The 24,331-nt window shown below is 39.4% G+C and overlaps 1 protein-coding gene across 2 annotated transcripts in view; it reads right to left on the minus strand.

Moving 5' to 3' along the window:
- Nucleotides 1-24,331, minus strand: part of ARHGAP10 (Rho GTPase activating protein 10) — a 358,624-nt gene that overhangs the window by 20,375 nt on the left and 313,918 nt on the right. For both annotated transcript variants that reach the window (XM_021698767.1, XM_021698766.2), the window contains one exon: nucleotides 6,622-6,781. In XM_021698767.1, the coding sequence (XP_021554442.1) occupies nucleotides 6,622-6,781 (160 nt within the window). The remainder of the gene's footprint in view (nucleotides 1-6,621; nucleotides 6,782-24,331) is intronic.

Genomic DNA, 24,331 nt, shown 5'->3' on the forward strand with positions numbered 1-24,331 from the left:
TTACCAATCTCAACGATCTTCTACTTTACAGAGAAATCAGGAGGTCCTTGCCTTCGTTTTGATATGAAGATGCCGCCAACCAATCCATGCAGAACAAATGATAAATTAAAACAACAAAAAACAATGAAACACAGTAATAATGAGAAGACGTAATTTGTTCTTTGAGTTAAACGGGAGAAAAGCTACGACAAAATTCCGACGTGTGTCTTAGTTTTAGGAAGTCCACTTTTCATTATGGGGCTTTGAAGCTACATGAACAATTAACACTCTGCACAGAAAATAAAACCTTCGAATTTCAGAACCTGTAGTTACAGCACAAGGGAAGACGTGAACAGGGCCACACTCGAATCCAAGTACATGGTACAAATACCAAAAATGCCCTAGCAAGACACACGGGTCGTGTATGGAAGGCTGTGAGGATCATTCCCATGGAGCTGGAGAGAAGATTCAAGGAAACAGCCAGGACCAAAACTGTACCCAAAAGAAAGGAGTGAGAGTAGACATTTGTGGTCGATGGCCAAGTATGCGGGCTCTGAGATTAGCTTCAAGTGCTCTACTGAAGCTAAAGAGAGACAACCAGATACCACGTTACTCAGAAAAAAAATTACGGATGCTGCTCTATTGCAAATTTTCAAATTTCTAAGCCTCTCAGCTCTGTTGTTGGGGAGGATGCCCTCCTCCCCAAATCTCAGCCAAAGGTGTTGGATGATGAATATGCAGCAACCAGATTCAAGTGTTTATCCCCCCCAGATAATTATAAACCAAAGCCACAGGACCTAATGTGGGGGCAGAGCTCCCTCTTCAAAACAAGGGCAATGAGCGGCTCACAGCCACTGTGATCTCACTGGGTTTTAGATTCGAGGGAAACCTGCACTTCAAACAATGCTCTCATATGCAGCTAGATAATTTCAATCCCTACAATACAGTAAGTCTAAGGGCACCATGATCACTGGGCAGACAGATCAGGGACAAACTCCACCTCTGTCCCTTAGGAGTCTTGAGGCTTGGGGCAATTTTCCTACCCTCTGTGTTTTGATTTCCCAATCTTTAAAAATGAAGATATATCTACCCCGCTGGGTTCATGTAAGGACTAAGATGAAATATCATTTATAAAGTGGCTAAAACAAAGTCTGGTGGCCCCCGATAATTAACGCCCCCATTGTTCTGAGAAATGCAAGAGGATAAGTATCTAATCAAGCCTTCTCTTCAGCCTCTAACCACCAGCCACTGATGAAGCAGAAGCTTCTATTCCCTGTAAGTCCCCGATGCCCCAAAACAAAGTCCAGAAAGGAGCCATCCTCTGAGCATAATTCAAAAGGCTGCTTTGGGCTCACAGCCAGGGAACACGCTCCTCCTGCTCACAGGCCCTATTCTTCCTTCACTTGAGCTATCTGAGACTTCAATCTTTCTGAATCCACCCAGGGACTTTGCTGCTCACTTAGGTGTGTGTGTGGGGGCGGGGGGGGGGGGGGCAGGGACTGGCTTCCAACTCACTCTTCACAGTAGCCAGCACCAGAAAGGACATCCTTCTATATGAAGGTACTAGCTCAACTAGAGACCTCAATCCATGGAACCCACCACAGTCTGTAACCAAAGCCAGCCTACAGGTAAGCAGAGAAATGTGCTACACTTATTAGGATACAATCTCCCCCCTAGCTACTAAAGATGCTAAAAATTCCTATGATGGACAATTCATTGCTTCCTGATCTCTTTTTAAATTTACGTAGCTTTCCTCCCCTTGCTACAAAAGCATTATGTGTTCATTTGAGTCAAGTTAGGGAAAAAAAAAAAAAAAAGCAGATGTAGGGAGAACTTTTAAGAGATAAACTCCCTATTTTCTTTTTAAACAGTAATCATAACAAGAGAGGGGGAAAATGTAAGATACCAATTTCTAGGGTGGACTGACTACCCTTGGCCAAGAAGGGTTGGGAGCAGTAAACTCAAGAGGAAGCCTCCCTGAAGGGTTGGAGAAGACACAAAAAGGACAGAAAATGAGATGAAGGGGGGAGGTGAAGACAAGGCTTCCCTATGGCTGCTATCTTCTAATTTCTAGGTGTGTGCCAAATTTCACAGAAATTTGTTAAAAAACTGTTTAAGATGATTAATTTTCTGAACCTCAGACAAATCACTCATGGTGTGGTGTTGTACACTAAGCCACAAATCAAACTTAAAGGGCTCCCAGCAAAATGTGTTCATCAACTTTTCCTAAAAAGCAATCATGGAACCAACAGCCAAGTAATTTAAAATACCAAGTAGTTGTCTATGGGCAACCTTGAACTGTTTGCACAATTTAAAGGAAGCAAGTTATTTCACTGACAAGCATACAAATGGTTACCAGTGAGCACACACAGCGTCTAGGGATGACATGCAGCACAAGGCTGTAAATGAGAGTGGGAGTCTACTGCCTAATGATTGCAAGCAACGAGCATCAAGTCTGGGTAGGCATGAAGCTGCTGTCCAAAAGCAGCTCTGGGCAGCAACCGGGAAAGATGGGTCAGGACTTACTATTCAGGATAAACTAAACCAAGCTTCTCATCAGATGGGACAGAAGGATCTACTGCCCTTCTGGCCCGCCAGAGCACAGCGTGAGTTGTACCTTGGGATACCAACATTCCCAACCACACAGAGATATTCTATGATGCTGCCATCTTGGAGGTGGGGATGTGCTGGCAGGAAAGGGGGCGGCCCTTTTCATTTGCAATCTATGAAGGAAGGAGATAGCAATGGCTGGTATTTCTTAAAAGAGATTTTCTTTTGTGGCAGGGAACCTAAAAGGATTACTTGTCAAGAACCTGCTCTATCACTTACAATTGAAGACAATCTATTTAGAGAAAGCCACTTTATTGAAGAAAAAAAAAAAAAGACTTCGAAACATCTGAAATACCTTGACCTATGATGTAATGTCCTCCAAGGAGACTGAGCTAGCAATTCTTCACTGGCAATGAAGTCACCTGTCACCTTCCTGAGTGTACAGGTAAGTAATAGCTCCAGATTGATTGACTGCAATGAATAATCCCCACAAGTCATAAACATCAGCAGAAACCCAAGAAATCCAATTCGGCTGTATTGTTTTCTACCTGTCAGAGGCTACAGCTGTGTTTACACATTGCCTCCATCTGAATCTTGGCTGCTGTAGGTTTTCCTCTGCAAATTTGCTTTCCCATGGCTAGGGTCATGGCATTTCTGTACGGCAGACTTACTGGGGTCCTATGTGATCCACATACATTTGTCCGTGTTTCAGGACACAAGATAAAGCAAGTGTAAGTTTTGGAATGAAGAATCACTACCCTGGTTTAAAACCAGGCAGCCCAGGTACTGCCTCCTTTTTTAAAGCCCTAGGTAAAGTTTTAACGACCCCACAGCAATTTTGGTTTCATTAAAAGGAATCTTAATCAGTATTTACACAGAGCCTACTATATTCAATACTGTACAGCTTGTGTACAGAGATCATGGATTAAAAAAAGAAGAAACAAAAACACCACACAATGAAAACCACATTTACAAATGCTAAGGAAACAGAAAAATGCCATAAAGAGAAAATGGTAAGATTAATTCTGTGAAATTCCTGGGGGAAGACTCGTTAATCTTTATAAGGAAGATGGACCAGAAACAAAGCACAGTTGCTTAACAGACATTCAATGATATATAGAAAGAAATGAGATTTCTAAGAGGAAGGCATTTTTATAAATACATAGTATTTTATTTCCCATTTTAAGAACTATGTCAAGATCACTAAAAAGTTCAAAGAGTTATAAAACTCAATTTCTATCATCAATAATTTTATACTCTATCTTGGAGTGAGGGAAAGACAGTGTTACGGACTGAATGTTTATGTCCCTTCAAAATTTTTATGTTGAAACCCTATGCACCCCCCCCCTCCCCGTGTCCTATTAGGAAGTGGGACCTTTGGAAAGTAATTAGGATTCAGTGATGTCATGAGAGTAGAATCCTCATGAATGGAATTAGGTGTCCTTATAAGAGTCACAAAGCCAGCACTCCGCAAATCAGAAGCAGGCTCTCACCAGAACCTGGCATGAGGACACCCTAATCTTGAAAATCTAACCTCCAGAAGTTTTGAAGTTCACATGGTGAGTGGGTTCTAAAGTGTTAGGTCTAAGGACCTCTGTTCTCTAATGGACCTGTGGGAAATAAATTTCTGTCATTTATACGCCACTCAAAGTACTTTTGTTATCACAGCCTGAATGGACTAAAATACACAAATAGGCAGACAGGCAGATAGAGACTTTGATATGAATATACAGATACACATACACCGCTTAAATATCAACTAACACTAAAAGGTAAATATTACCTAATACTAGAAGGCAATATTTTCCCCATGTCCAGCATCAGGTATAGACAGAAAGATACTGAGAATCTTCCTATAGACTACAGCACTAGAGAAAGCTTCCAGAAAGTCGAAACTAAATTAGATAGGTCAGATCGCCTTGAGCAAAGAAAGGGGGAAATATTTCAAGCAGAGTGAATCAAAGTATGGGGGAGTCACTCAGGGGGACTTCAAGACAGCAAACACACCATCCCAGAAGAGTTTAAAAAAAAAAAAAAAGGCAAGAAGAGATATCACTCATCCTAATTATAATACTCCTCAGAGAAGCTGTTTACAATCCACACATGCCTGGTACCAGGGGGATGAGAGGGGCATTCTGTTAGAAATGCATACTTGGAGCCCGCCCCTTGAGCCTCAGGGTCACTCTGGGGTGGGGCCCAGCAGTGGGGGCTTCACAAGCCCTCCAGGTGATCTTGCTGAGTGCTCAAGCTTGAGACACATTTCCTCACTTCATGATAAATCTGAACTGAAATATGCTTACAAGTAAACCCTTCAAAAGATACAAAAGAAACACTCTATAATTAAGAGAAATATCCATTCATTTTATCCACTGCACAGGGGAAAAAAAACCCAAATTCTTGAAGTAGGAGAAAGTCTACCTTATAATACAAATCTCCTTTCCAGACTTGCTTCAACTACTTATTTTCTCTTCTCCTTTTGGCCTCTCTGTGTTGGAGTGCTTTCCATGACATTTTAAAGTTTGTATGAATAGGAAGCTGGGGAATTCACTCCTCGTTTGATTTATGACCAAAAATATCAAGCCCTTCATGTTTCAGGCATGAACGTGCTATGAATTGAGCATTGGCTATATCATGGCTCATAATGTCACTTTCCTACAGAACCACTCTGGAAGAAGTAGGACTAACCAAGCTGCTCTCCACTATGATACACGCTTACTGAAAGAAATAATTAGAAATCTGGTTTTTGCTTTAACGCACACACATGTGCCCACATGCACCCATGCAAATTCTACCCCCCAAGGGCCCAGGATTAGATTCTTGGTTCCTATGTAACCATTGTCACCGGTGCTTGGAGTACTAAAGTGAAAAGAGAATTTTTAATCTAGAAAAAGAATAATAAAAATGACAAGCATGTTTGAGTAATAGGCAATTTAAGTCTATAATACACAGTCTCTGGCATATGAATATACATATATTACAATCTTGGGGAAAAAGATCTCATCTGGAGAATGTTTCCATACTTTGAGTTTCACTTGCAGTTTCAGTTAGATTTTCAGTCTTTAGGTCACCCCCAAATTTTAGCATACCAAAATTCTCCCAGTCTCTTTTAATACTTAATTAAGTTCATAATGATTTCATGTGAATCCAGCAGTAACTATAAAAAGCCAAGTAATGTGAGGGACACTTTCCAATTCCATTTAAAATCCCAAGAATGCCCAGCTAGGGTTGGATGACATCATTATCTGTGACTTATTTTAGGCAACTTTGATTTAAAAAAATTTTTTTCTCTTTTAACTTTGAAGATGCCCAAATACTCTCAGGCTGAATTATAAATGTCTTTTTGGATGTAATGTGATTGACTAATCAAGTAATGTCATGTAATTAATAGTAGGGTTTTTTTTTTTTTTTTGGTTCTCCAAGCATTTATTTGAAATTTGATGTTCTTTCGATGTCCCAAACCACCACCAGTCTGCACTTATTCCACAGCTTGGTCAGCGCAGAAAGACAAACCATGTAGTCAGACCAGGTCCATGATATTGTTTGTATTAGTATTATTTGTTCTGACATACCTGAGCTGATCTGCACATGCCTGTCACTAAACCCAACTGAGAAGATAAAATCAGATATTTCATCCATCAATTGTCAAGTATGCAAGGTGTTATGGAGAAGGCAGAGAACACTAGCATAAAGCTCTTGAAAATTCAAACAACTAAAATATCATTCTACAGATAGTTTCAATAGTCTATGGATCACAATGCACGCATTCTCCTACGTCTAAAAGTTTGCCTTACTACTGAGAAAACATCCTGAGTATCTGAGTAGGACAGTAACAAATTTCCTTCATGCAATCCAAAACTGCCACAAATTAAACTCAAAATAGATATGAAAGAGCACCATCCAACTTTCCACACTGGGAACAGAGACGCTTTCAAGGAAGGCCTCCTTATGGGCCATCATCCCTTAAGCAGTCCCACTGATTCGAGAACAGAAGTACTTAGACCTAACACTTTAGAACCCACTTGCCATGTGAACTTCAAAATGAAGGTCATGGCCCTCTTTTCCTCAGCACCAAACAGAAGCACCGCTACTTACACAGGGGATGCCCAGTCCCCAAAGCTGCCCCCATCAGCATGAAGGTGGTTTTTGTCTGGTCCAGGAGGCCTGTGGACAGCTGCAGTCGTGGGAGATGGAGAGGACAGTGAATCTAGATTCCCGGTAGGGGTGTCCTCCTTAGGAAGGTTAGCACTGTCACCTAGGGAGGAAAAAAAAGCATGAACTTCCAAACACATACTCAAAAGGGAAGAAACAGGGGCGTCTGGGTGGCTCAGTTGTTAAGCGTCTGCCTTTGGCTCAGGTCATGATCCCAGGGTCCTGGGATCAAGCCCCATGTTGGGCTCTCTGCTCAGGCGGGAGCCTGCTTCTCCCTCTCCCACTCCCCCTGCCTGTGTTCCCTCTCTCGCTGTGTCCCTCTCTGTCAAATAAATAAATAAAATCTTTAAAAAAAAAAAAAAGGAAAAAAACAACTCCACTAATAATTATGTGGCATCATTTGATTACTCAAATCAAATGAAAACCAAAATTATACTTACAATTCACCCTGAGATTATTTGGGTGTCTTCTCTTTAAAGCTTTTGTTTTTGTTTTGAACCAAAGACACTTAAACTGAATCATAGATAATACACAGTGAAGGGTATTTTCCCCACAAGAAAACACAATAATCAAAATCAGATCCAATGGAAGATGAGAGCCTTAATGGCAGCCACAATGACTTCCTAATCTCTAAGGTGCACAGTTATAAGTCAGTGATAACCCCAAGAATAATTCAGAGCAGTACACCAGCCCCAACGTGGCCAACCTCTCCCTTTCTAGTCACCTAATGTTTCTTTAAGACATTGCCAGTCACCACTTCGTGTGTAATAAAGTCAACAACTCTAAAGGGATCTTGTCTTCTGAGCTGGGGTCTTGGATTACAACTTAATAGTCCAATTTATTAAAATCTCAGACATAGAGAAACTTCCATTTCCCTGTGAACATTAGGGAGGATATTATAGAAGAATCAGGCGCCTGCAGTGACTGCGGGGAGGACTTTAAACCAAAACTAAAAAGCATTTTGTAAATGGGTTACATGATTTATCATTCACAGAGGACCATTTTATGGAATACGTTTAGTATCACTTGTACATATTACGAGCTGGGGTGAAAAAATGGAGAAGATGGAAAAGAGAGCTCACAAGAGCAGCTGTTTCCCTCAACTGGTCTCCTTATCTTCCTGGTACTCCCACCTACCATAATGTACCAGAACAGCACCCATCAGAGCTGTGACCCTCCGGCCACATTCACAGTCCCCATCAAAATATTAACTGCTCCAGGATGCCTTGCAGAGGTAGCAATATTCTATCAAGAGGCACTGGTTTGACCTTGATTTTACAGATGATGGGTCACAATAGTAGATTAAGAAACTGCCACGAAGTAGAAGATACACAACCTGGAGGACCATACCCCAGCCACAAAGAGCTTCTAGCTGATTAAACCTTCATTTTTCCTTAGTCCATTAGTCCCAGGTCTAGAAAGAGAGTATGCATGAATGCCAGGAATAGCAAGGAACTTGCTCTCAGAACACCATCTCAAATGGATTTCCAATTCTACTAACAATGAAGCACAAGAGAAATTCTGGGCTCTGATTAAGCTAGATCCCAAGATGCTAACCTTGAAAATTGATTGTATGAGATAATTCTTATTTAACTCTGACCCAGCTTACAACTCAGGCTAAGAGAGAGAATCTTAGAAATGGAGATCTAGAAAAGTTGAATTCAAGGAAGTAGGAGTTTACAGATGGTGGTGATGGCTGGAAAAAGGAATTCTTTATGGGGGTAGTTAAGAGGAACTACCAGGATGATCGTGGGCAGAAGATTCTGGTAAACGAGAGTTTTCTGAGCTTTTTCTTTCCTTAAGTGTGTTGTCATCGGGGAAGGTGAGAGAGAAACTGCAACAAGAGATGAATGCAACCTCTGTGGGCAGGTCTTCTCCCTGGTCTCAGTGTCCCTGTAAAGGCTTGCTCGGTGCCCATTTGCAAATGTGCAATCTAGAATACTGTATGATTCCTCTTTTGGTGAAGTCACTTTTTCCATAGCCCTTCACCACAAAATGTTTAGCTGATTGGAGTAACTCAGCCCCAAATACATGGGTCAGACTTCAGGCAAATAAACCATAACCCACTGATAGGCCACTATGATTTCCTTTTGATTTATTTTCATTCTGGGCTACAGTCCACTTTGAAACTAAGGCTACTTCTCCTCCTGTGTCTGGATAGTTCAAATCCATCCAGTTCTGTTCTGTGAATATGCCCAAGAATGAGGGGCTGGAGCTCTAGCTTCCCCAGGAACTCCTGAACAGGTACCTACACAATAGCTGCCAAATCAGGGCTTGGCTAGAAGTAGCAAAATACGCTCAGCTCTGAGGCAGAGCAGGATCACCTCAACAGTGAGTCAGACGGAGGCAGCTTCCCAGCTGCGAGGCTGGATCCTGGCCCTCTGCTCTCTGGGCCTCATGCCTGTCTCTAGGGCAGGGCATGACATAGCAAAAACAGCAAATGAGAGTCTGGGACCAGTTATTCCCTGACTCATTCCTACAAAGAGAAGCCTTTCAATGAGAAGCAACTTTGGGGAAGTGGAAAGCAAGGGTCTAATGTTACTTCCAAAAGATGCCTGAAATGTTTTTACAACCAGACACACTAGCTCATCCACGATGCCTCAGATCCTTTTCCCCAGCAGACCGACACAGCACAAACGGCCATTCAACATATTAAATGCATTCTATTACGAGAATTTCTCTCTCCCGTCCTGCCCAACAGTAGCGATCTGAACCCTCGAGTGAAAAGAATGTTGGTAGAAGGGAATATGTTTACACAAACTGATCAAATGAAGAGATACCTCACCTTACTTTCTGTGCGCACAGATTTCCTTTCTCCTTCACTGTTCCAGAATGAGCTTATCTACTTGAGTGTCACTGAATTCGAGAAAGCGGGCACAGAACATCTCAGGCACATAAACATTAAGTACTTATAACCATTTCTGAAACTTTAGTTCCCCCAAATCAAACCAGGACTTTTTAACTAGTGTGAAAATAATAAAACTTTTTCCAAAAAAAAAACCTCTATGTCCAAATGATTTCTGGGCTAAAGATTTTAAAGCCTATAAACTGATTTGTACTTGAGAATTAAAGTCGGATACTCTCATCGTTTCTCACCTTCCATTTCTTCTGAGTGTCACACAACCTCTTCCGTAGGTGCTACCCTTTAACAGGCACCCACAGACAGACAAATCACCTGTGAGTAACAAGGCTGTTCCGGTAAGTGAGCAGAAATAGTGCTGAAGGACTTTCATTATGAAGAGACTCCCAGAGAAGAAACTCACTAGAAATAGAACTACCACCACCTAGAAGAGAAAATGAGTTCTTCACAGCGTCCAGCTTCATTCCCACCTTCTCCACAAAGCACTTGCCAGCTACCTGTTCCGCCTCTTCTCTCCTTTCTCACAACGAGATGCAGCAAGCAAGTTTGCATTCGCTATCCTCTAATGGTTTCATGACCTGGTTTTAATTCCTCATTTCCATTATACATTTTTTGAGGGTGGAGACCAGGCCTCAGTCTCGGTAATCCTTAGAGGACATAATGCAGGGCCAGGCAAACCAGGAATCTTCAGGAAATACTGTGGACTCACTGCCACATGAAATATTATGAATATGGAAAGCCAGTGCCTCTAGGAACGAAGGAGGAGAAAAAAAAAATCTATAAGCCTCAAAGTATGGTTACAAAATCTGCACACAGCTTCCGATTATCATCTTCTCCTCTTTGAAGCCACAAATATCTTTCACCTTCTTTATTCAGTCAACAAGTGTTTCCTAGGGTGCCTGGGTGGCTCAGTCGTTAAGCGTCTGCCTTCGGCTCAGGTCATGATCTCAGGGTCCTGGGATCGAGTCCCACATCGGGCTCCCTGCTCGGCGGGAAGCCTGCTTCTCCCTCTCCCACTCCCCCTGCTTGTGTTCCCGCTCTCGCTATCTCTCTCTCTCTGTCAAATAAATAAATAAAATCTTAAAAAAAAAAACAGAAACAAAAAAAAAAAAAACAAGTGTTTCCTAAGCCTCTACTTACGTACAAGGCACATCACGGCTGCTGAGTTATAAAGGTGAAGAATCAGTCCCTAACCCAAAGATGCTCACAGTACAGTGCTGAGGACAGTAAAGACAAAGACAGCAGAAGGTGGTGTCAGCCATACTATGATTTTATCAAGCAGCTTTGAGATCCAGAGAAAGAAGTTTCCAAACCTGCCAGTGGTGGAGGGAGAAAGACATGGGAGTCAGGCAACAGGAAAAGGAAGAAATTACTGCCAAACTTGCAAGGGAAGAACCCCTGACAGAGCAAATATCATGGTTGAAAGCATAGAAACAAGAGAGAATGTGGCAGTTTCCAGAGCCATGGATGGTTGGATTTGGCTGGAGAATAAGGGCAAAGGTAGAGAGTAAGAATACGAAGTGGGGTGATATATGAAACATTAAGGCACCTGACTTTGTTCCATAGGCACTGGGAAGTTATTGCAGGGGTGAAGTACTAAAGTGACAAGATCCAGAGAATGGATTCAAGAGATATTCAGTAGCATAGTCACTAGAACTCTGTGAATAAAGGTGAAGGGTGGAAGAGGAACCTAACATGACCCTCAAGTTCTTGGCTTAGGCAACAAGGCGAATGGTAGAATTATTAACTGAAATAGGGAGTAAAAAGCAAGAACAAATTGGGTGTGAGAGATAATAAGACCAGTTGTAGACATCTTGGGCTACAGGTGTCAATAAAAAATCCAGGTGAAAATACCCAGAGGAGAGCTGGTTATACAACCCCTGAGCTCAGGAAAGAGGTTGGGGACAGCTGTTTTGAGTTGAGTGTCACATAGGTAGAACTGAAGTCACGGCACTGGATGGAGGACACAAAGGAAGCGATGTAGAAATGTAAGAGAACCTTGGAGAAGCCTCAGATGCAAGGAGCAGGCTTCTCCTTAAAGCAAGATTATTGGCAGTGGTGGCGCTGGCGGTGACTGTTGCTGTCGTCATGACGATAAATACGAAGTGTGATTTTGCAAATATTTAGGATTCCCTCACAGGCATATGTTTTCATAAAAAGTGGGCAAAAAAGCATGCAAGAGGACATGCCTTTCATGATGGCTACTACATTTCACTATTTAGTCTGATTTTTTTTTTTTTTATGACCCTGAGGCCATGAACAGTGTTTTACTTTCATGATAGACTGAAACTTCAAAGACTGGCAGAAAATTAGAGCAAGAAGAGGAAACAAGAACTTGATAGCTGTACCATATCTAACAATGCAGAGAACGTTCATCTCGTTAATCTGTTTTCTTTTTTTTTTATTATGTTTTGTTAATCACCATACATTACATCATTAGTTTTTGATGTAGTGTTCCATGATTCATTGTTTGCGTATAACACCCAGTGCTCCATGCAGTACGTGCCCTCTTTAATACCCATCACCAGGCTAATAGACGGATAGACTTTTATGCTAGTAGTTGAACTTTCTTGTTCTGATGATGACAAATGATTCTCCCTACTCATCTCTGGTCATTTCATGTAAGTAGAAGTGCTTCTGCATTGTTGGAGGGAACAAGGCTTTGAGTTTCCCCTTCCATTTCATTCAATTCCTTCTTGTCTTCCTCTCAAATATACTTCCTAACTGTTAAGAAGTCAAGGATAGTTCCCTTTGAATCTCTTCCCTGCTGTTTTCCACGTTAGCCTAAAATGTGTGCATCCATTAAGGAATCACAGAAGTTTCAGGTTATTCCTCAGAAATGAATTGTCTCCACAGCAACAAGAATATTCCATGTTTTTCTCTCTTAAACATCCTGCTTTATGTATTAGAAGTAAGGAAGAAAAGGAAAGTGGGACAGAAAAAAAGGAAAGAAAAAAGCATAGAAAGAAAAGATCCAGTGTACTATCTGAACTTCATTCTAGTGAGCCTCACAGTTGTGCATCTGGGCTCATTGGAAGGCAACCGCAGACCACACCTACATCTCCACTGACACACACGTACATCCCATGTCAGGTTGGGAAAATCGTAGGTACTTCTAAATATCAAACAGTTCATCACTAGGATCAAAGAAGCACTTACTGAGAACAAAGTAACTGCACTTATAACACCACGGCAACACTCTTACAATAAAGGCTGGTCAGGAAATTTCCACTCAAGAGGGCAATGAAATTTTAAGTGGAAACCCACTCTTCCCTCCCACATACGCTGTCACCACCACCAACAACAAAATGATAAAATAATATTTTTAAAATAAATAAAAAGCTATAACTGCACTCCACATTTTGTTAAACCTATCTGTGAAACAGAAGGGGAACATAGTTTCAGAGGTCAGTGGGAGCATAAACCAAAGGACTACTGGCTCTAGGACCTATGGAAACCAGCAGAACCGGACAGACATTTAAATCCTGTGATGTCCCAAGTACCTATAATCCACCAGGCATGGGGCAAGGGACTAGAGCCAGGCTCTCCATGTGGAACTGGGGGTTGGGAGAGGCTCTCCACACTAAATGGAAGCCCCAAATCTATGACTGAGTTCCCCACTTGCCTGGGAAACTAGATGTGACATGCCTGCCCCTCCCATCCCCAGGATGTGATTTATCAGCAGGAATAAGACCTGGTTGTGAACCAAAGCATTTAGGTTGAGGCAAGAGCCAGAGAGGGAGTAGAAAAGAGAAAAAGAGAGAAGGAGGTTCCAACTCATCACAACCATAAGTACACACACAAAATCCTCCTTTATGAGAGAACTATAGAATTTCTAGAACACAAAGAAAACTAAGACAGCGAACTCAACAAATACAAAAATATTTAGAGCTTTGTAATACAGAATGAAAGTGAAATTGCCAACACCCAGGTCCCAAAAGAAGAAATAAATTGAGAGGAAGGGATACTTAAAGAAACAACAACTAATTCCTCAAAATTAAAGGAACTTCAGAGACCTCAATCCAAAGAACTCCAAGTGCCAAACAGGGGAATAAAAGAAATATTGCACAATGGAAAGACATTTCATACTCATGGATTGGAAGAACAAGTATTGTTAAAATGTCTACACTTATCCAAACCAATCTACAGATTCAATGCAATCCCTATTAAAATACCAACAGCATTTTTCACAGATCTAGGACAAACAATCCTAAAATTTGTATGGAACCACAAAAGACCCCAAATAGACAAAGCAGTCTTGAAAAAGAAAAGCAAAGCTGGAGGCATCACAATTCCAGACTCCAAGTTATATTACAAAGCTGTAATAATCAAAAAGTATGGTACTGGCCCAGAAATAGGCACACAGATCAATGGAATAATATAGAAAACCCAGAAATAAACCCAGTTATATGGTCAATTAATCTTCAACAAAGCAGGAAAGACTATCCAAAGGGCAAAAGATAGTCTTTTCAACAAATGGTGCTGGAAAAATTAAACAGCAACATGCAAAAGAAAGAAACTGGACCACTTTCTTATACCATACACAAAAATAAATTCAAAATGGATTAAAGACCTAAATATGAGACCTGAAAACATAAAAATCCTAAAAGAAAACACAGGCAGTAACTTTTTTGACATTAGCCAAAGCAACTTTTTTCTAAGTATGTCTCCTGAGGCAAGGAAAGCAAAAGCAAATATAAATTATTGGGACTACATCAAAATAAAAACGTTCTGCAAAGTCAAGGAAACAACAAAACTAAAAGGCATCCTGTGGAATGGGAGAAGATATTTGCAAATGACACATCCAATAAAGGGTTAGTATCCAAAATATATAAAGAACTTATAAAATTCAACACCCCAAAAACAAATAATCCAATTAAAAATGAGCGGAAAACATGAAACAGATATTTCTCCAAGGAAGACAATCAGATGTCCAACAGACACAAAAAAAGATGTTCATCATCACTTATCATCAGGGAAATGCAAATCAAAAGTACAATGAGATATCACCTCACACCTATCAGAATGGCTAAAATCAACAACACAAAAAACAACAGGTGTTAGTGAGGATGTGGAGAAAGGGGAACCCTCCTGCACTGTTGGTGAGAATGCAAACTGGTGCAGCCACTGTGGAAAACAGTACGGAGTTTCCTCAAAAAATTAAAAATAGAACTACCCTATGATCCAGTAACCACACTATTTACCCAAAGAATACAAAAACACTAATTCAAAGAGATACATGCACCTCCATGTTTATAAAGATTTTTTTAATTTTTATTTATTTGAGACAGAGAGAATGAGAGACAGAGAGCATGAGAGGGAGGAGGGTCAGAGGGAGAAGCAGACTCCCTGCCGAGCAGGGAGCCCGATGCGGGACTCGATCCCGGGACTCCAGGATCATGACCTGAGCCGAAGGCAGTCGCTTAACCAACTGAGCCACCCAGGCGCCCAGCCTCCTCCATGTTTATAGTAACATTATTTACAATAGCCAAGATATGGAAGCAGCCAAAGTGTCCATCAACTGATGAATGGATAAAGAGGTTTTATATATATATATATATATATATATATGGAATATATATAGACTATATAGAATATATATGGCATATATATATATGAATATTATTCAGCCACAAAAAAAGAATATAAAAATAAAATCTTGCCATTTGCAACAACATGGATGGAGCTAGACAGTATAATACTAAGTGAAAAACAGAGAAAGACAAATACCATGTGATTTCACTCATATGTGGAATTTAAGGAAAAAAACATATGAGCAAAGGTTTAAAAAAAAGGGTGGGGGGAGACAAACCCAGAAACAAACTCTTAACTATAGCTAACAAACTGATGTTTACCAGAGAGGAGGGGTGGGGAGATGGATGAAATTGGTGATGGGGATTAAGGACCACACCTGTTATGATGAGCACTGGGTGACATACAGGATTATTGAATCACTGTATTGTACACCTGAAAGTAAAATAACACTGTATGGTAACTGGAATTAAAATTAAAATTTAAAAATAATAAGAAAGAAAGAAAGAAAGAAAGAAAGAAAGAAAGAAAAGAAAAGAAAAGATTGCATATAAAATACATTATTGCAAAATTTGAGAATATCAAATACAAAGAAAAAAACAAAAAGCTTCCTGATATAAAAAGCAGATCATACAAAAAAAGAACCAGACTGACATCAAAGTTCTCAACAGCAACTCTGAATGCACAATAATGAAGTAATGTTTTTAAAGTATTAAAGAATTTTGAGCAAAGAATTATATATTCAAAATGCCAAACTGCCATTCAAATGTGAGACTATAATAAATGTATTATTAGACATAAAAATACACAAGGTTTGCCACACAAAGAACTACACTGATGAACACTCTTAAAGAAAATAGTTAAGTGTTTAAATAAAAGAAATAATACGGGATGTTCAACAAACTTGATAATGTGTACTGTTACCTTCTAAAAACTCTAGGACAAAAGGTAAAAACATAATTAAAATGATCCAGAACTAAAATTCTGGAAAATATCAACATGGTAGGGGAGGGGAGCCCAGAGGCAGAGGAGAGTGCATTAAATTATTTGTCTTATTATAAGGGGTGGGGAGAGAAACACATATAATTAAGTTTAAGAAATCAAGAGATACATGAGATTATATATCCCAAAATAAGAGCAAACACCTTAGGAACAAAAACAATATTGAAAACAAAAGAACATTTGCTTTTTTGAAGAAAAAGCAAGCAAGAAAAAACATACCAAAGTTTATTAAATAAAAATTATAAAATGACAGAAGTCCTAACATAATGGTAAATACAATAACATAAGTGGATTAAACTGAACAGTTAAAAGGCAGTGACTTTCCAAATGTATTTTTTAAATCCTACAATATGTTGACTACAAAAAAAAAAGCTTAAAAAAAGGCTGAAAGTAAAAAAATAACAGATGTAGTAGGTAAATATTAAGATAATGATCTCAATAAAGTGAGAGACAAAAAGAGTCATTTTATATTGATAAAGGGACAAGATGATATAACAAGAAGATAAGCACCTAATGATACAGCCTCAAGCAACAAGTGGAACTGTAAGGAAAAACAGAAAAATCAACAATTGTAATTGGAGATTTTAACACACTCCTCTCAGATGCTATCAGGCAGGCCAAAAAAAAAAAAAAATAGAGATATCTGTAGTCAACAATACAAAAGTGATCTATTTCACACACACATTCTGCAATACATGGGATACATACTCTTTAAAAACACACAGAACAACAACAGCAAAGCAGAATCAGACCCATAAATACAGAGAACAAACCGGATGGTTGCCAGAAGGGAATAGGGTAAGAGGATGGGCAAAATGGGTGAAGGGGTGTGGGGGGTTCAGGCTTCCGGTTATGGAATGAATAAATCATAGGGATGAAAGGTACAGCATGGAGAATATAGTCAATGATATTGTAATAACATGGTATGGTGACAGATGGTAGGTCCACTTGTAGTAAGCAGAGCCTAATGCAGAGACCTGTCGAATTACTAAGCCGTACACTGTGTGTCATTGACACTTTAACAAAAAAAGAAACACAGAATATTTTTGAAGCAAGATTAAGGTCTTAAATACCAAAGATTGACTATTATACATACTGTCTCCTCAGATCAAAATTGCAAACTATTTATAGCTTCATAAACAAAAGTACAGATTTTACAATTTTCATATGCTGGTAAACTAAATATGGTTAAAAAGAAAATCATAATGGAAATTTTAAAAGATTTAGAATTCAATGATAATAAAAACATTTCATAACAAAATTTGTGAAACACAGCAAAAAAAAAAAAAAACAAAAAAAAACTTAATAGCTCTAAAATATTTATTGGAAAACAAAAAAAAGTTCAGAACATTTTTATGCCATATTTAAATAGACAATTTTCCAAAATACTGATAGTCAAATGAGAGTCATCATGGCTGTTTAAATGATCAAATTAAATTTAGTTATGGTAAACTCTCAATAAAACTAGAATTTACTGAAATACATTTGATGTATTTTTTTTATTTTAGTGCATGACTCAAGGGGAATTACTTGTATATTATAATTAATAAACAAGCTATACCATAAGGTAAGAAGTTAATATTCTTAACTATTATTGTTAATATTTATTGGCATTAAGACTTTCTGGGGGGAAAAAAGTCTCCAAAATCACACTTTTTCCATGAGAAAATGTGAATTGACAAATAAAAACTCACCCTAGGTACAGAGAAATAGGTCTCAAGACTAAACATGATCTATTACACTTTTGAAGGGTGATTTCAACCAAAATTAGGTGGACTCTTTCAGCAGCAGGGGGTGAACAAAACTGCTGTGGTTTATACCCTCCCCTTGTGCCTGGATCCATTCTCCTATCATTCTGTATTTTTCATCTTTAAAAATAGGGCTGCCCAATAATAACCACTATGGTCTTGCTGGGAGTATTTTGACTTCTCTGCCCAACTGGTGTGTCTTCTCTAATGATGCTGTACCCAAGGAAGACTCAGGCACCAAACATTTAGGCCTAATGACCGAAGCCGAGAAGGGCTGAGCAAGTGGGAAAGAGAGAAAGGATACCCTCAAGAATCAACATCTGTCACAGCAGTGGACAGACAACAGCTTTGGGGATGAAGTTGACAGGATGAGGCTGAAAGTGGGGGGGGGGGGGGGAATTATGAAATGCTGCAGTAGGAAGAGAGTTTCATTTGTTTGTTTTGCTAACTTATATAAGCCTGTTCAAAACACAACCTTTGAACGAAGCAGGAAATACTCATGCTTGCCCTAGTTTCCACCATGTGGCAGATATTATGACATCAATAAAATCTCTTTCCACCCATAGCCATCTTTCCTCCTAATGTTACCCAGGACCTAATGTACTGAAAAGGAGTGCCCTGTATTCAAATACAGTACTCCCAAATTCATTTCCTATAGTTTCTGACATCATTTCTACTTCGCTAAAACAAAGTCTGAGTCACTGTATTTTACCATGTCAAAAAACAGACAACAAATATGGAAGTGACCTGTATAAATAAAGCTAAATATGTTCAGGAGCTGGTGAGAAGCTTCAGATATATGAAACAGTAGGAAGAAAATATTTTTCCACTGATTTCCATAAAGATAGGAAGGGGACCAACAATGGAATTTTAAGGTGAACAGAGATCAGAGAATTCATTAAGGATCCAGTGCATGAGAATAGTAGCATGCATTAGGCAGGGCTGTTCCCCGAAATGTGTTTAATACAGGTTCAAACTCTGCTACTTGACTTGTGAGAAATGAGACATCCTAGAATTGTCATACTGGATCAGAAAGATAACCCATCTAGGGCAGAATTCTACTTTTAACAAGGATATCCAAGGCCATTCCAGTTGTCCATGGCCTCACACTTTCTATCCAAGTCTTGGATGTACATCAAAACTCCTACTTGCTTTCAGATTACGGGGTGAAATTATTGCAGACAGTGAAACATTCTCGAGCTCCACATCTGAGTAAGGAGCATGACTCCCAGAACAGCTTACCACTCGCACCTGCTCTAAAGGCAGGATTATGGTGTCACCCAGTGTTTTGTTTTTGCAGCTCTTGTCCTTAGCACTAGCATTCCCATAATTACTGACTTACAGGCATGAGGGTGGCCAGATACCCAAATTTACCATGAGACTGAGGAAAACGGGAAGAGGCCACACACTCAGAGAAGAGAAGAGCCTGTCTTGCCTAGGTGGTTTGCCTAACATTGGTTTCATCCAAGTAGCCCACTTTCTGGTTGCTGAAGAAAAGTGAACAGGTTTGTTTCTTCACAATCTACTCAGATGGCTGGCTGGGCCAGAACTTCACAGATTTCTATGACCTTCTCTAACTGGAAGCTGTGATATACAAACAGAAGGACTGATGCACAGCAGAGCAGTCTGTGAGCAGCATGGCTGGGAAGGGTCATGATCAGATTCAGCACCCAATTAACACCTAACGAGCCAAAGAAAACCTGGCACTCCCTTCACATCTTCCCATATGCCAGTCTCCTGCACCCAAAACAGCCAAAGACCTGACATAATTAGCTTTATGAAACACTATCAATAGTGCCATTAAACAGGCAAGATCTATTGAAAGAAAAAGTCTAAAGCAAGACAAAAATTAAAGTTGATAGATTTCTCAGGCCACATATTTATTCTTATCCTCTCCTCAAAACTTCGGCCAAAAGAATTACATCATATTATCTTATACATTAGCTTTCCTTAACTGGAAAAGTAGATACACACACACACACACACACACACACAGAATTCCTTTCTAAAACTAATTAGAATAATCAAGATAGGTTAGGAAACTCAAAGTTTGACTTTAAAATTGAACTTTTAAAATTCCTAATGTAATTGGATCTCTTTCATTAAAAAAGCAAATCCAACCCTACCATTCAAAGGGAAGTCTTAACTGTCCATAGAGTAGTAGGTGGTAAATGATTACTGTTAGAGAACAGTCTAGGTTCTTTGATCAGAAAATCTTCCCTAAGTCTTACATTAGGGAAAAAGGGGGTGGAGGCCTAAGAAATTAACCCTGCCAAATGCCCATTAAGGAAAGAAACTAACTGTGTTTCTCAGCAGTGGGAGGTGCACTGAGACAGGTTATAATTGCCAAGTGGAAGGAAAGGTTCCTAAAGTTCCACTTACCCAATTCTCAGTTCTGCTACAAGTTAAAGCAATGTCATGCTGGGTAGGGGGCAAGATGTCCCAGTTCCTCTGATTTCATTTTGCCCTCATCCAACAAGACAAACGATAACGGGAACCTTAATGAAGCTAAATAATATGCAGATTAATGACAGTCAGTGGCTAAATGAGAATAATTCACTTGGGTAATACAATTTCTTTATCTGAAATCGTGTCTAGGAAAGGTTATCTCAGTAGAATAGCCTCCTACTCCCAATCCCAAAAGCATAACAAAACAAAACTACATATAGATATGCATCTGCCAAAACACTTGTATAGGAGGGAAAAAGGCAATTCCCGAACTACGAATTAATGAGTCATACTAAGGGCATAGAAAGATGTAATGAAGTTGCCATAAAATTATTAAGCAAATTTTATTTTTTATTGCCCAAAGATTTCAAAAGTTAAGTATGATGTTTGCCCCCAAAATCTACTACACAGCCTGGATATGCCCACCATGTATGCTAGGAGAAGCTGATGAGGGAATGGGCTGTGTTAATATCACATGACATAAAACATAAAACCCCATTATAACGTTATAGCAGCAGCTAATAGGCATTAGGTTACAAGTCCAGGAACCACCTCTACTACTTGCAAAGGTCAATGGAAGTCTGTAGCAATTCAATTATAAAGTGAATAAGACCAGTTCACTTGCAATGTCAATAGAAGTCAAAGCAAATCGCTTTACTCTGTAAAGCCAGAGAGCATTTTTACACCGTCATCACAGTCCTGAAGTATTATTTACAGACTCAGATTTCTGCCTACATAAACAAACAAAAAATATAACAACCATGTACTCTTATCCTTAGGAACTAAAAAGTAATCAGATACTGAATCAAACTGTCTTCCATAAACTTCTGAGGAAGGCTGACACTTTGACAGCTCAGGAAATTTAGATCACTGCTCAGAACACAAACTCCAATCCAGCTGAGACAATGAGGGCTGCTAGACTTCTAGCTATTTACCTGTCTCCTCTCCTCCCCTGCCATTCTTCTCCCCTGAGGAATGTTAATTATCATCAAATACCAGATTAAGACAAGAGAAACAAATATGCCTAGGTATTACGCTTGACAAAAATAAAAGACGGAATTACACTTTCTTTGAAAGTATATCTCATATGAAAATATATTTGAAACCCTCTACTTCATACATCAGACCCTCAAAAAATAAGCTAAAACTCTTGATATTTGCAAAATATTGGGTGGTTTACAACTATCAACTCATTTGTTCTTGGCAAAAAACCATGTGAAGTTTTATTGCCCAAAACTCATGAGGCTTAGAGGAGAATTTACCATGATCATAAAAGACAGAAAGAGCACAAGGATTTAAATCCAGATTACTTTAAGTCCAAACTTGACCACAAACAATTCTACCAGTCAATAAAACTCTTTGCTACCTAAGTCTTTCCAGTAATAGTGATCCCCAAAATGCTTGGACAGTGTGGCTCAGAGAGTGGCCAAGGTAGAAGGTGAAAGATATTAAATCAAACAGGAAACCACTAACCAGCAAGAGCTATCCATTCTCAATGTGGCACCAATGAAGTCTGTCCAAGCCAACTCATGCCAGAGGGGCTGCAAACCCTTCTTGCTAGGATCTATTTCATTCTTTCCACTTTGAATCTTAAACTTACATCCAGCACGCCAAATACCAAGCACAGCTTGCATCAGTGTTAAGCCGAAGTTTTGTAACTTAAATACATATATATTTATGTGGCATATGTGTATTCATTTGTATTTATATGTATATGTGTGTATAACAATATTGTGTATAAAAATATGTACATATGCATATAACAAATAATACTTGTGTATAACAAGTAATACGTATGTGTAATAAGTAATATAGGAAAAAGGAACACAGATACGACTAAAGAAGAAAACCATGACTCTCACCCCTTAAAGTATAACCATGGTCGTAAGTGATTCATATTCTTCCAGATTTATTTCTATGCTTCCACATTTCTTTACAGTTTTTTCCTTTAGAAGTGAGATTATTCTGAAAATTCTGTTTATAGCTTGCTTTATTCACTCAAAAGCATACCACATATATTATCTCTGTGGAAACATTTTTTGTTATCATTGGAAGACTAAAGCCTGTGTGTGGTTAGTAAGGGTCTTGCATTATCTACTTGGGTTGGGCTCTGGAACACAAGGCCCTCTTAGGAGTACATCTGTACAAAAGAATGCATAGACTACTATACATCAGTGAAAAACTGGGAAAGAGAGCTCTCTGTAGCAACATTAAAAGCAACAATGAGTATATTATAAATTTTTTTTAATTAGGTACAACTGGCTGTTGGGTCCATAAATAGGTAAGAGTCTATATTCATATTTGCTTATAAATACATAAAGAATTCTGGAAGGATGAATGAGAAACCACAGGTTAAACCATGGGAAACCGAGGCTCTTCAACCTCACACAAACAGCACACGCATGAACAGCAGTTTCAAATGGTATAACCCTTCCAACAACAGTGGTTAGCAATCCAATTTGGATCTCAACTCTGAAATGATTTAAGAAGCTATAGGTTGAACTACATGAAATTTCTGATAGCTTTCGTATTTTTGACCTAATAAATGAAATTTTTTTTTGAAACTGCCAATTAGATAACTTTGGAACCAAAAGATGGCACTTTCATATGGCCAGCAGGGGGGGAGGGGCAGAGGGGAGGAGAGAATCTTAAGCAGGCTCCACGCCCAGCACAGAGCATGACACAGGGCCCGATCTCACGACCCTGAGTTGAAACCAAAAGATGGATACTTAACCAACTGAGCCACCCAGGCACCATCCCCCCTTTCCTTTTTTTTTTTTTTTGCCGGGGCAGGGGGGAGAGCCCATTTCTGCCACAGAGCACTGTACCCCAGATAAAACCATACATATCTCTGGCTCTTTCTAGCTCTTTCATCTCCTACATCAAGATCATTACTCTGAATCCAGTACAAGAAAACTAGGTACTTTTTTTTAAATAGAAAAACTAAGAATCATTCCTAAAGTTAAAAAAGAATAAACTGACATACTGCTTGAAATGGACCGAGTCCCTCTGAAAAGACTCTGAGGCCAACAGGCCATGTGTGTTGACTCAGGGGAAGAGGACCTCTGGCTACAGCACTTGTGTTCAGCACGCCAACCGGGTGCAAAGGGGCCAGACCGTGGGATCGCACTGCTTGGGTTCAGTCCTGGCTTTGCACTAGCCAGCTGTGAGACTTAGGTGTCTTACTGACCCCTGGGCCTCAGTTTCCTGAACCATAAAATGTAATTTCTAGTTCTGAGTTCAAGCAGCTCTCGGACGGTTATGAGGGTTATCTATTATCTAACAGACATTGCTAAAAACAGTGTCTGGCATTCAATATGGTATATGTAACTGTTCACCATTATCACCCTCCAAATTCTGTATCTTGTTCTTGCATTAACTATTAAAACGTTTAAGAAAAAGAATACACCTTAAAAATAACTAAGTTAATCAACAAAGACTTAAATAAGCACTATTCTCTTCTGACCTGAAGAGAAAAATAAAATCATGACCATAATCACATTTGAAGCTCAAAAAGTCATGCTGCTGATTTTAGAGAGCAAATATTAGTATATGCAAAATGCCAGCCCAAGAATTCATTTTAATAGGTTTGAAGATTTTTTTTCATCCAAGGGTGACATTGGATTCCTTCCAGATACTGAGCAGAGGGTACACAGCCATGCCATGGGAAGCGGAATGAGCCCTCAGAGGAAACCAAGCTGCAGAGCTGCTACTCAGAGTTCACAAAAGGCAACTAGAGAGGGCAAGTTATAGGAATATTCTCCACTGTTGACTCAAGCTCACAGTCTTTCTTTTTCCTCAACAGCTGGTAGGGATTCAGGAGGTAAAACTGAGCTGTCACAGGTTTGTTTTGTTATATTAATTGTAGACAGCACCCTTACTTCGTGGTAACTTTTATCTTGGTCCAAAAGAGTTTTCTGAGTAATAGAAGTTACTTGGAATTGGCCACATTGAGCTAATACCTTCCCCCCTTCAAGATTTCTGCTCATCTTCCTGGCTATCAAAGAAAACATTTCAAATCACTCACTCTTGACAGCCTTAAAAATTCTATTTCATTCAGGAT

Source organism: Neomonachus schauinslandi, chromosome 2 (genome assembly GCF_002201575.2).
Source record: "Neomonachus schauinslandi chromosome 2, ASM220157v2, whole genome shotgun sequence".
Taxonomy (NCBI): Eukaryota; Metazoa; Chordata; class Mammalia; order Carnivora; family Phocidae; genus Neomonachus; species Neomonachus schauinslandi.